The sequence below is a fragment of the Diadema antillarum genome, unplaced genomic scaffold (genome assembly GCF_040938485.1).
Source record: "Diadema antillarum isolate AM-2024a unplaced genomic scaffold, OU_Dant_1.0 seq00000079_RagTag, whole genome shotgun sequence".
NCBI lineage: Eukaryota > Metazoa > Echinodermata > Echinoidea > Diadematoida > Diadematidae > Diadema > Diadema antillarum.
Window position 1 is genome coordinate 1,357,501 of NW_027271172.1, and position 14,494 is coordinate 1,371,994.

The 14,494-nt window shown below is 37.6% G+C and overlaps 1 protein-coding gene across 1 annotated transcript in view; it reads left to right on the forward strand.

Annotated features, from left to right (window-relative positions):
• LOC139726078 (CDP-diacylglycerol--glycerol-3-phosphate 3-phosphatidyltransferase, mitochondrial-like) overlaps positions 1-7,200 on the forward strand; it is a 12,743-nt gene extending 5,543 nt beyond the window's left edge. Inside the window, exons 5-9 of the mRNA XM_071637160.1 lie at positions 1-29; positions 1,941-2,100; positions 2,678-2,743; positions 3,737-3,819; positions 7,067-7,200. The exon at positions 1-29 is cut by the window's left edge and continues 660 nt beyond it. Of these exons, the coding sequence (XP_071493261.1) occupies positions 1-29; positions 1,941-2,100; positions 2,678-2,743; positions 3,737-3,819; positions 7,067-7,186 (458 nt within the window). The 3' untranslated portion in view covers positions 7,187-7,200. The remainder of the gene's footprint in view (positions 30-1,940; positions 2,101-2,677; positions 2,744-3,736; positions 3,820-7,066) is intronic.
• The last annotated feature ends 7,294 nt before the right edge of the window (positions 7,201-14,494 follow it).

Consider the following 14,494-nt stretch of genomic DNA (forward strand, 5'->3'; position numbering starts at 1 on the left):
CATTTGAGATACTGATGGCTTCCCCACAGGTCTGTCTGAAATCTTCCATCCTTTGTACGTTACATTAGGTGGAGTTGGTCCAGATGACTTTTTGCAATGATAGATTAACCCTTTAATACTGTATTATCTTCACAGATTGACACAGAGGTCTGGAAATGGATTGTCAGTGAATAGGGATTACCTAATCCCCCTAATCCCTTTATGTTAAGGGGTGCCATTTCCTTCCTGTTGGAGTGAGGCACAGTGCTATGCCTGAGTGGGCTTGCTAACATTATGTCCACAGTTGAAGGTCAAGTTTTGAAAGTTTAGATTGATCACTGACAGCTGATAATGAAAAAGCTTGGCAAGTTATGCTTAATGTCTGGGCACGTAATGAGTCAAAGTGATGTTGATTTTCAGGAAGAATAGCAATCATGCATATTATATAAGTGGCAGTGTCAGAGGCATTTTAAGTTTTCACATTTGTGTGTACATCGTTCTGTAGCCAATTTATCTATTTGCAATCATTTCCCCCCTTCCACCACTATAACTTGACCCTGTAATTGAGCCTACAATGTACCTCTGTGAAACTTGGCATGATACCATATTTGAAACCAATCCAAATTACCTTATTCTTCTCCTCTCTTTTATTTTTTTTAAAGCTATGGTTGACATTGATTGACCAAAGGGTCAAGGTTATAAAAGTTGATTATGTAAAGTGGTAGAAATTGAGGGAGTAAAAGCAGTTTCATTTAATAGTTGTGGTGCAATAGCCAGTTATGATATAATGTGAGTTCACTCCCAGGCATTTGTGTGTGTGTTTGTGGTAGAGCTAATGAAAGGCTAGAATCACACCAATCCAAAAACCAGGTCAAATTCCAAAATCTTACAAATATTGCCTCAAGTGACTGTCAATAAATGCCTGACAAAATGGTACCATTAATCATAGTACCAAGGCAATTGATGATAGTATTAGTATTTAGTACATGTACATGTGATTTTGGGAAAAGAACCACTATAAAAATTAATGACCTGAAAGTCCAGCCCATATGTGTGCAGTGTATGAAAGTGGCTGAGGATGTCAACTGCTTGCCCTTCTGTTCCTAGGGCATATTAGCACTTGCAACAAGTGTCCCATATAATTCTCCATGAATTGAGCACTTGGCCATATATGCTGTTTTCCTTGCCATTAACTACCGGTTGAACATATAAGAATATACATGCAAGGTCTATTCTCCTGAAGGTTTTCCTTGTACTTTCAATGTAACAACATAGTGTCTTGTAGTGTGGGTGATACAGTTAAACCTCATTATAATGAGATCTGTGGGACTGCTGATATTACCTTGTTGAAACTGGTTCCTTGTTATGATCCTATATTATGCATTAAAAACAAAGAGAAACATAAGCATGGAGTCATATATACCACTTAGTCAAACCTATGAGCAGTCTACAGTTGTTATTGCACAAGTATGTGGATCAAGTTACACTAGGTCATAAGTTTAAGTTCTGATATATAAAGGAAGGTATCACACTAGTAAGAGGTAAAAACTCTAGCCAGAGAGCAGTGAATTCTTGGAATAGCCTGTATCTGATCAGATTGCTTAGAATATGTTTTTCGTTATCATGATGCACCAAAAATGCACTTGTTGTAACCATGCTCATTGTCACCGATCCGCTCTGCCATAGTTTGTAGGTTTACATGCACAGGAAAATGGGCCCTACGAGTTCACCCCGTTAAAAGCAATTTTGTTTTATGAGCGAGCTTGTTATCATAGGGTTTCACTGTATAAGGCAGAACAATTTGATCTCTAGCTTGTCTAGATGTTACATGCCTGCAGGTAATAGTGGTAGCTTCTTTGTAGTGCTTCAGAATGGACATGCCTGTGAACCTAGGATGTAGAGTGTAGAGCTGTCTCTCATCCAAGCTTGACACAGCGACCTCTGCCCTATTCTTTTTACAGGTCAACGGTTTTTATGGGTCACGTGGCATCTCTGGCTACATCCCAGACTCGTACACGTTCATCGCCTGCCAGTTCTTTGGCGCCCTCTGTCGTCGGGGCCTGCAGCACAGGATCAGGCTCTACGAATACTACAGGGACTCTTGGACCTTCCATGTCAAAGGTCAGGAACAGGAATTCGGACAAGTGCCAGCCAGCACTATATATGGCCCGTTTATTTATTTTTGTTAAAATCCATCTCTTGCTTTGGATTGGTTTTTACTGTACAGTGCACTAGCGTTATAACTAACGTGGTTATAACAAAATTTCGGTTACAACGAAACAAAAATTCAGGCCGCAGCATTATCTGCTGTATGTTTTTTATTGTTTATTTGTTTGGTTATAACGAAATTTCGATACAATAATATACAACTGCCATTCCTGAGGACTTCGTTGTAACAGGAGTCCACTGTAATTACAACAATAAGTACTCTTTATTGTATGTATTAGGGAACTTTAGATTTATACGATGCAGATGTTCGGAAGAAGAAAAACAACTGTTGATATAGCACAATGGAAGACTAAGGTCCAGTATACATGCAAGAGATATAAAGACCAACATATTGACTGCAATATTACCTGGGCATGGTATTCAAAGTATGCTGAAATCTGCATATGTTTACCCCGAGACCATTTTGATTATTTAATTCATTCGTATACTAATCTTTTCATTTTTTATTCGTTTGTCTTTGTATGCACAGGTCTCTGGTATTATCTTCCAGGACAGAGACTGCCCACACTGACGCTCATAGGTTCCCCAAACTTTGGTAAGCATACAATCAAAGATATAAGCTTGCCACTGGCAGTACTGAGTTGTGTTGCACAATCCTACCAAAAACAGTTAGTTTTTTTCAAAGATGTGGGTTGTTGTTGTTGTTGTTTTTTGTTTGTTTTTTTTTGGGGGGGATGGGGGATATTTATATTTCTTTCTTCTTCTTCTTTTTTTTTTTTGGGGGGGGGGGGTTATTTGTTATTGTAGATGACATATGTATCCAAAGTGATTTTTGATGATGAGGAAAATTTGTCAAGGAAAGCAGTGAGAAGGAGGAATATAATAGTTTGTTGCAGTCTGATTCAACTGATCTGGTATCTGAATGCATTATACTATAAAATGAGAAATGTTAGTGTGCATTTTAATTTCGTGAATTTGGCGAGAGCCAAGATTCACGAAATTAGAATGCACATGAAAGTTCTTGTCTACACTATACGCATTGAATGTTACAGGCAACTCACGAAAACTTCATGAAGCGAAAAAGGCCATCGGCTCCAATTTGCGAAAATTTCATGCCACAAAAATATCGTGTTTGACAGTATCATGATGGAACAATAATTTGCTGTAGGCTGATTGCGAGAGCTCCTGGAGGCAGGTTGACAGCTGAAGTTGACTCATCCAGATTCGCAATACACTCTTATTCATCACGATTCTTGACGCAAGTTAAATGCAATTAGCGACCTTTTGCTTCTCATTGATGCAACCGTATGTGATTCTTGGTGCAAGTTAAATACAATTATCAACCTTTTGCTTCTCATTGATGCAATCGTATGTGATGCTTGATGCAAGTTAAATGCAATTGGCGACCTTTTGCTTCTCATTGATGCAACCGTATTTGATTCTTGATGCAAGTTAAATGCAATTAGCGACCTTTTGCTTCTCATTGATGCAACCTTTTGTGATTCTTGATGCAAGTTAAATGCAATTAGCGACCTTTTGCTTCTCATTGATGCAGTCGCATGTGTTTGTTCCCCACCACTGTCTGAAGGTCATAGGTCGGTCCATCGAGACCTTGAGGCCCAGTTGGCCATCGTGACGCAAAACGACTCCCTCAGAGAGCAGCTGCACACGGTAATGGTTACTTGCTTCTTCTTTTTTTTTTCGTTTTCCGCGATGATATATATCTATTTGTGACCCTGCATCACGAAACAAACAGAAAGTCGCCAGACATGAAATTTTAGTTATGAGCATATTCTGAAAGAGCAGACCTTAAGCTTTAAAATGATGTATAACTCAAATCGAATGGACTCTCCTATAAACCTATCTAAATACTGGAAAGAAAGCACACACTCAGGAAAAGTGTGAACTGAGAAAAGAGGCTCTGAAGTGCATTGTCTATTCAAGCGCTTAATCTTTACCAAGCCGTGGTGGCTGAGCGATTAATGGGACAAAAAATAGGAAGTAAACCACAGGAGTAACAACAATGAAGGGATTATAAGATATTAAACTGAAATTGAGCATGCCTTATTAACACATTCTGTCCTTAGTTCATGCCAGCTTGCAAAGCTGTAGCATCATCCTTTCAAAAGTTATGGGAGTTGAAAGTGAAGAGTGTGTACAAGGTTTTTAAAGAAATGAAAAGGGGACTCTAAAGACACACATAACCACACTATTCTGCCAGAAAATGTTTGAGATAAACTGCTAAAAAACACACTTTCCTGCCCTTTTTTGATCCCAAATTTTAACATAATGTAAAAGAAGATTTGCTCTTTCAGAAAATATGAAAAAGTCAAGATTGGCTCGGTTGACCCATTCCATAAATTTTCAGTCCTCACACAAAATCAGTGTGTGCGACTTTTTGTTCGTTTTGTGATGCACGGTCACATTTGTATGTGAATATGAGATGTGCTTTCCGTGTTGCATTCATCATCGCATTCATCATGAGTATGTGATATTCAAACAAAAGCAAAGAAAAAGGTCCTATCATGTGGCTTGCTACAGGATCCTGAAGTCCTTTACACTCTAGACAGGAATAGCTGGGACCTTGTAGATAATTATGGGTTAAAGTCGGTTTGATCTGTTAGCTCTCAGTGCGTTTTAGACCTACCTTGTATTGGGCCTGTACAGTGTGTAGAAAAGTGTAGCCATGGTGTATTGTTTATTTCTTTCTGTAGTTTTGTGCTGCGTGTAGCATTTGTGTGTGTGTGTGTGTGTATGTGTGTGTGTGTGTGTGTGTAGGTGTGTGTGTGTGTGTAGGTGTGTGTGTGTTTTATTTTCCGAGATGATATTCTTCCAGTGATAGTGTTTGTCCCATTCATAATTTAGTTAAAGAGAAGGGGGGGGGGGGGGAAGGCAGGAGAAGTGTATTGCTGGAGACATTTTTTGTGTATTCTATCCATTATTAGAAGGCTAGACCTTGTGACTCTAATATCACTTATCTGTACAACAGCATCGCCAATTGACCATTGCTTCATTATGTAATAGTGATAAACAAGCACAGTACATAAATTTATACACCATGTGAGATCCGCATTATCATGATATGGGTATGAATTTCAAACAGCTTTGTACACTGCAGTGATTTTAACAAAGACAGCATACAGTATACAGACCGTTCAATATGTTTGTGCTCTATATTTTGGAGGTTTTTCTGACTGGATAAAAGTGCTTGTCTTTGAAAAATCACAAGAGCTTGGTATGTGTTTTGGGGTTCAAGCCCAATGAAGCCTGACACGTAATGAATACGAGTCTGTAAAGGACATTGAAATTCTTGATAAGTCTCAAATGTGCTACATTACAAATAGCTTTTATTATTATTATTATTGTTATCACTCTTTGAAAAAAAAAAACCCCGAAACAACAACAATCAAATTGAATGCAGTGGATGAGTGGATAAGAGCGCTTGTCTTTGAATTACAAGAACTTGGTATGGGTTTTGGGGTTCAAGCCCAATGAAGCCTGACATGTAATGAATACTAGTCTGTAAAGCTCATTGAAATTCTCAATAAGTCTGAAATGTGCTACATTAAAAATAGCTTTTATTATTATTATTATTGTTATTACTCCTTGAAAAAAAAAAACACCCCAAAACAACAACAATCAAATTGAATGCAGTGGATAAGTGGATGAGTGGATAAGAGCATTTGTCTTTGAATTACAAGAACTTGGTATGTGTTTTGGGGTTCAAGCCCAATGACGCCCAACTTGTAATAAATACTAGTCTGTAAAGGGCATTGAAATTCTTAATGAGTCTGAAAAATGAAAAATAAGAAAAATAGCTTTTATTATTATTATTATCACTCCTTGAAAAAAACAATAAACCAACAATCAAATTGAATACAGTGGATAAGTGGATGAGTGGATGAGTGGATAAAAGCACTTGTCTTTGAATTGCAAGAGCATGGTATGTGTTTTGGGGTTCAAGCCCATTGAAACCTGACACGTAATGAATACTAGTCTGTAAAGGGCATTGAAATTCTTAATGAGTCTGAAAAATGAAAAATAAGAAAAATAGCTTTTATTATTATTATTATCACTCCTTAAAAAAAAAACAATCAAATTGAATACAATGGATAAGTGGATGAGTGGATAAGAACGCTTGCCTTTGAATTACAAGAGCATGGTACACTCCTTGTATGTGTTTTGGGGTTCAAGCCCAATGAAGCCTGACACGTAATGAATACTAGTCTGTAAAGGGCATTGAAATTCTTAATGAGTCTGAAAAATGAAAAATAAGAAAAATAGCTTTTATTATTATTATCACTCCTTAAAAAAAAAACAATCAAATTGAATACAGTGGATAAGTGGATGAGTGGATAAGAACGCTTGCCTTTGAATCACAAGAGCTTGGTATGTGTTTTGGGGTTCAAGCTCAATGAAGCCTGACATGTAATGAATACTAGTCTGTAAAGGACTTTGAAATTCTTAATAAGTCTGTAATGTGCTACATTAAAAATAGCTTTTATTATTATCATTATTATTATTATCACTCCTTGAAAAAAAGACAACAATCAAATTTAATACAGTAAGAGATATCATTGTTTGGATGGGTGGAGGAATGTTTTATTTCCCCTCTACCCCTCATCCTAACTGGTTTCTGGCTGGAATAAACGAAGGTAGTTATATAGTTAGTCCATGGATTATGTGAATATCGACAGCACAAATACATGTTTACACATCACAGAGCCCGACAGGCAGCCAATAATGAACACATACTTACAAACATGTGATTGAAGTATGCCTCTTTCAGTTAATCCATGGGCTAAGTAGAGAATGTGGATTTATATTTCAAAGTACATGTACCTTTGTGAATTTGAGTGAGATCATGTTATCCTAATTACATTTCTTGAAATTGTTCCATTGATCCCTGTGTTTATAGGAGCAAGAGAGACTGTACGCTAGATCGCAAATGGTGACCGGGGAAACGTTCACGAAGCCCGACAGAAAAGTGCCTCTCTGGACGAAACTGGTTGTCAGTATCACAAGGAATTTCTTCTGATTGAGAGTTGGGGGGGGGGGGGGAGAGGGGAGTGAGTGAGTGAGAAAGAGAGAGGGAGAGAGGGGAGAGAGAATGGCTTGAGGCAGGTTCAGAGGGAAGGAGCTAGGAGTGGGGAAAAGAACTAAAGGGCAAGTTTTACCCATCGATGAAGAACTTTAACTCAGGGCTATTTTTAGGCAGCACTATTGCAAAAACAGTGTACGATGTAGGCCATGCAGCTGTTTACATTACTGTGTGAAAATGTCATTTGCATTATTGTGTATTAAGTCTTAATGACTTTGTACAAGGCACAAATAAGATGTTTTCTACATGCCTTTGGTATTACTCGTATGGTATAACGTACACAGTTTGGCAACAGGTGAGGGCCGTTGCAGACATTTTGCTCAGAGTGTCGCCCCATGCATGCAGTCATTCTAAAAAATATTTGAGCATGTTCATTTCACCATGTCTCCCACTCTGTGCAATCAATCAAGTGAAACAGATTAATAGTCTTTGTCCGTGTCAGGGGATGAGATGTCAAGATCTTCCAAAAGAACCTTGTACTGTTGTGCGTAATACTCTTAAAGTGAAAACTTTTTTTATGTGATTAATTTCTGGCTGTGGGGTAAACCCCACTACTCTATAATTTTGGAGATGAGAATAGTTTGTCACCTATATTGATATCTCAAAAAATATTTTATATACCATATATTTATATGTTCACTGCTAATTTTCATGGAGATTCATTTTAAAGGCAAATTTCGCACAAATTTCCATGCCGTGAAGTACTATGTCATGTATTCCACGTATCAGTAGCATGTAAGCATCCTGTATGAGGTATTTTATTAAGAACACACACAAAACTTTCCAGAACCTTGTACTACAAAAAACTCATGAAAAAGGGAAATTTTAGAATTTCCTCCTCTTTTCCTTCGAAATGTGAAAACCTTTCGACACATATTTTAAGCATTATCATATATAGACTATTATTTGCTATTTGGGGGGCCAGTATGCTGTGAATTGACATAGTCACGTAGCAATAGACTCTTGGGACTGAGTTGTGTCCAAAAGATTAGGGACCAGAGGCAGATATGCAGGTTTGTACACGTACATTTCATAGATATGCAGGAATTTAGATTAAACAGTGCACCAGTTTGTGCAATTGTGTACAAGGATGGATTGTGCACTGTTCTTTATTCTAGGGCATGTATGTGCTATATAATGTTGGTAGCAGACCAAAGAGGTGCAATATTGTCAGGGCCAGATGATGATATCTTTACTTTGCGTCTTGCATAGATCAGTTTCATCTGTCACAGTATTAAATGTACTACCATATGATGTGATAAGTTGGAAGCGAATTTCCAGATATGAGTCACTGCAATTAAGCAGCGGAAGAGTATTCTTTGTGCAATGTATACCACATCTGTGCCTGGTAGACAGATAGCTTTCCAACTATGCCGGAGGTGAACTTCTAGGGTTGGTATTGTTATCCCGTTTTCTGGAACAGGAAACGGAGTGAATTACAGTACAATGTATTCTTATAAAGCAGTTTATATTAGTTGCTGGATTGTGTGCCTATGCAAGCATTCGTATGATAGGAACTATACATACCCTCATCTTTCTAGGGTCTTTTTTTCCCAAACAACAGTTCTCTCAAGGACTACATACACATGGTGTTACAGCAAACATCACCATGTAAACTTTCAAAACAGCACAGAAATGTTATCATATTGGATGCACTATTTATTCCTGCATGACAAAACTTTGCTTGTGCATTTACAGCCAATGTGTGCCCATCCAGGCTTGTAGCCTCGACTTGCCAAAGTACTTCACTGTCTTTATGTCAATCCCTTGGTCACTTACTGTTTATGTCATGATATCAGAGCTGCCAATTCGTACTGATTTTCAGTAATTTCTACTGAAATTGGAGAAGAATGCTAAAGGTAACAACTAAATACTAAATTACTGATTTTAGAAATAATTGTCAGTGATAGAGTCTATTACACTGTAAAGGATTACTGATTTTCACTCAAAAATATGCAAATTACTGATTTTCAGCCATGGAAGTACTGAAAGGCATTTACAAAAGTTGGCAACTCTGTGATATGGCAGTGGCTTCGTATTTTCAAATTCTGTCAGTAGATCACTACATGTATTCATGAAATTGAAAATATGCCATACCTTGATACCCCAAATGCTAAAATATGCGTGCAGGTACTAATTTCTGCAACGTGCGATTTGTATGCAAGAGCAGTCATGCCTTTAGTAGTGGTTTTAATACATGTTTGTAATTCAGTTAACCACTGAAGAATTTGTCCTACAAGTCTTGATTGATTCATATATTAAGATTTATGTTCATGAAATATGTATTTGTAAGTACCCACCATGAAATAAATATTATGTATTTGTAAGTACTTTGTACATTGTACCCTCAGAACTTGGCCCTATGGCAAACTGAAATACACTGGTTTAACACATTGGCATGACCAAGATATAAGAGGGAAGGATATCAATTAAAGATTTACACTGTAGCTGAGTTTCTGTTTGTGAGTACATCTGAATTATACCACTTGTGACTGAACTTACAGTAGTCTCATTCCAAAGGTTTTCTTCATAGAGTAAAGGGAAGGAGTTCAGAGATTATCATTAGACTCCCATGAGTCCACAATATTAGCCTCAGTCAATATCATATGTATCGTCCTACAACCATGTACGTGTTCATCAAGGACTGAAGATTACTGAAGGTACTGCTATGTCTGTTTGTAAGTATGATGTACAGTCGACCTTGGCTTTAATAGTCAAATCTGAACTAACCAGAAAAAAAAAAAAAAAAATCCTTCCACTTGCATGATAACCACAAACACAATTCAATTCAGAGAATCTGTATCTCTCCAGGTTAAGAGTTTTTTGACTCGGCCAACTTTTGGACTTCTGCAAGGACGACATAGGCGAAGGTGATAATTGTATGTGTGCGTGTCAACACACTTATTCCTGTCCTGTATACACAAAGATACAGCATCAAATGGCATTAAAGTGTTGTTTCATACATAATTTTCGCAAATTTTGCAAATCAGTTGGACCGCGAATTAAGCAACATGTAAAAATGTCACCATGCGCTGAAAATAGTGTGCAAGGCCTCTGTGTCAATTCGCAAAAATGCCTTGTGAAAATGTTTGTGACCTCCTTATTCGCGAAAAATAACAGCATAGGGCCTATATAGTACCCTGATTGGAGACTTTCAGCACCCTCACAGGAGTCAGTACAGTGTTCTCGCTCCTTGTACGAAGCTGTCGCATGTTAACAGTTCTGTGACCTTAATGTATTTTATATTATCCAGTATATATCTTTAGTTTCCTTTCACTTGTTTTGATGCAATATAAGTCACTGTGACCAGAACATCTTGTTAGCATTTGGACATATACACTCAACTCCACACAAGGCGATCTTGATAGGATATAGGAAAATTCATTGACTGTGGCTATATTTGATATCTGCGTGCCTAGAGAAATAACACATGTAAGGCTATTAATGTAATTGGGGCTTCTTATTTTCATTAAACCTAGCTGATTATGCAACATACGAGCAGTCAACTTACATGTACACAGAGTTGGAAGTATGCTCATGTACCTGTATTGCATAATCAGAGGCTGTGTTGCCCAAAGACAAGACATGCCATATGGTCCAGGTCTAGAGCTGAGCGTGTGACAAGTACACTGTACATCACCATTGAGTTTACAATGTCAATTCACATTTTGGACTGTGATTGTGGAATTTCAATCAAATTGTTGCAATCTGAGCTTGTGGTATGTGTGTTTGTTTAATGTTTTTGTTTTTGTTCTTGTCTGAAACAGAGGGGAAATAAATCTATATTGCAAAGAATCAACAGTGCTTCAGAGTAGTTGCTGTCTTTCCTAAAAATTAAATATTGTTTTTCTATTTTGTGCGAGACATAAAATACATGTAATATATTTATGTCACATGAAATAGAGGGAGCATAAGGGACTTTTCGGTTCACATTCTTCTAAAAGCACTAAATTTGGCACACATGTAGCCCAAACCATACTACAAGTATTTCAAATTTTTTTTTTTTGACATGCCTCTGAAGACGCCCTCTGGGGCGGCCATATTCAACAGCAAATTCCAATACAGCCGCCATCTCAATTAAAAGATAGCAGTTCAAGAACTAAAAGGGTTACAATCACCGACACAGTCGGTTAAAGAGGTTTTCCGAGTCAAGAAAGCTGATTTTTAAGTTGTGTGTGTGTGTGTGTGTGTGTGTGTGTGTGTGATCTGAGGTTATCTTTGTCTCACAAAGTCACCCTAAATGTCATTTGCGGTTCCACCCCTATATATCCGTAAGGGGTATATTTTAAAATGACTATACCTACAGCCACATGTTCAAAAGGAACCATTTTGGGTCATACCTTGGCCTGGCTCAATCGTTAAGGAGTAGAGTATAAAGAGGATAAAGGGCAAATAGCAGTTCCACTTACTAAGTGTAAGGATGTGAGATGCCTAAAGAGGTCATTAAAAAAAAAATGTCCCAAATTGCCTGATTTGACCCAAACTTAACCTTGAAAGTGACCTCCAGAGGTATTCTTGACCTTGAATTTTTGAAATGATATCAGGATCACATTCTCTAACCCTCAAAACCCCTCCTCAGTGGAAATAATAATACAAGCCTTTTCAATTTTGTCTACAATTGACCTTCAATTTAACCGGGATGGCGGCCATATTGGATTTCACCAATATGGTCACCCCAGCTCAGGAGGAGAGGCCAGTAAGCCTAATTGGCACCCATCAAGAATTGAAAAAGTATGATACATATTGTATAAGTGACATGTTGGCAAAATTTGGTGCTTGTGGAAGAATTTGAACCAAATACCCCATTTTATGCTCCTAGACCCTTGACTAAATGTAAACCTTTATACTACCTGTATCTTGAAAGATATGCAGTGATGCATGTTCAATGGGTGAACAGCAACAGGACTCTTATGTGAGAAAACCCTTTAACACATAGATGCAGTGAAGTGGCAAGTACAACTGTACTTTCAAGTTTAGATTACTGAATATGTTCCTCTTTCTTGTGAATAAAAATCAGGACTCCTAATGCAAAAACAAATAGACAAACACACATACAAACACTTCTTGACACAATAGTCAGTGGTAGTACATGTACTAATATTATTTAATTTGCTTCATTAGCAAATTATGTCCATATTGATATAATAGTTTTAGTTTTTTTGCACAATCCTTACTTTTGAAAATATAAGTACTGTATTCCCATGGTCCATGGCAGCTAATTAACAGTCATAAAAGAATGCATGAATGACATACAAGAATAGACTATGTACTGACATCCAAATCATATGCATAACTTAACTTACGAACAAAGACATACTGAAAGCTTGGTTGAGGAATGCCCAATGTAGTAAACATATGTACCATGCACTGAGAGCTTCTGGTTGAATTATGTATTCAGAAGTGACAGGAATAGCACGATCTTCTGAGCAACCCAGTTCTGTCAGCAAAGGAATCCATAATTTGTCTGGAGGCTCAAAAAAGCGCATGATACATGTACAACAATGTATATTTGTATTTGTATCCTCAAACACATCTTAAAAAAAGAAAAGAAATGCAGAACATTTTTCACTAACAATAAGCATTCCTCTAGTTCTAATGTTTGTTTACATACTGCAGCACAGATGATAATGCATTGATTAGACACAGTAACAAGTAGTCTACGATGCCAATAGTACTACAGTGCACTCCCGTTATAACGAACATGGTTAAAACTAAATTCCAGTTACAACGAAATAAAAATTCATGCTGCAACATTATCAACTCTATGTATTTCTATGGTTTATTTGTTCGGTTATAACGAAATTTCGATATAATGAAAGAAAACTGCCAGTCCCAAGGACTTCGTTATAACAAGAGTCCACTGTACAGACATTGCAGTGATCCATAGTGAAGAAAGAAGGACAGAATGCTTGAAACCATCACAGCCTCAACACAGAGAAATGAAATGCTCCAATTGTAGCAGAGACAGGCATATCAAATTTGAATGTAAGTGATTCGAGGAATAAAATGAACTGAAGGAGAAACATATCAGAAAATGACATTTTTTTTCTACTTCAATCCCACAATGATAGTCAAATCCAGACACAGAATCTGACTGACAGTGGCCTTACATATGAGCCGTTATCAGTTAGTTCAGAATGTGCTTCTCCATTCACTGCTAACAGAAATCAGGAGTGATAACAATTTGAAGTGACCTGTGTCCGCACCTTACATAATTATATCCAAAAACAATGGACAAAGTCTTATTTGACAGACTTAACAGGGCAACAAGCCAGGAGACTGCAATTGACATGAGGCTGCATTCTGGGCGGGCAGGGCAGGTAAAAGTGGCCAACATCCATAAGATAAGTAATATAATATTCCATTCATTCCTTTTTTTCTTTCACCAGAAGTTTAGTTCTGCTTCATCATCTAAAAACAAGAAACAAACTGAAAAAAACAACAACCAACAAACAAAAAAATCACACCATAAAATGCAACATTCATCAGATTTCAGATTACGTAATATGGTTCCACACTTTACAACGAAGCCTTCAAACTTAACCTTACATTACACAATGTATAAAACTTCAATAGATACAATTGTACAAGTACTTTATGATAATGGCAATAGCTTGAATTGTGACATCATTGAGAAATGGTTGAAATAGACAACAGAAATAAATATTGTGTGCTGCATGAAATGAATACATGTCATCTATTCTTATTTCCTCTGCCATAGATACAGTAGAGCTTAAAATATATAAGCATTGCTCGCCCACTACAGACCACAGGGCCCCATCCTCTGCCCAAATACACGTAGTACAATCTTGGAGATGTTTATGACCAACTTATTCTATTGCACTGAGTATATTCACATGATAGAGCCAGAATTGAGCTGCTTTGCACACTCCAAGCTCAAGCAGAATGCTGTAAGGGTGAAGGGCATCATGGGGTAACACACATAATTCTAAGGGCACCTGTTGCCCAGACTAGCTGGGCATGTGTGACATAAACAAGGCTGTTCAAAGACATGCAGAATGCTCCGAGACAGTGCAACCTCTAGTCCTATTGAGGACAATGTGAATGAAAATTGTCCGCCTCAGGTAACATCCTGCTCTGCTCTTCAGATGGGGCTGTGTGCATTGGATGAGTCTGCAATGTCTCTGCCTCTACATTTCCACACATCTCCTGTGGAGGACATTTTGCTGGAGAACATCATGGACATGAGAACAAGTGTAAGACCAGGGGACATCTCGCATCTCA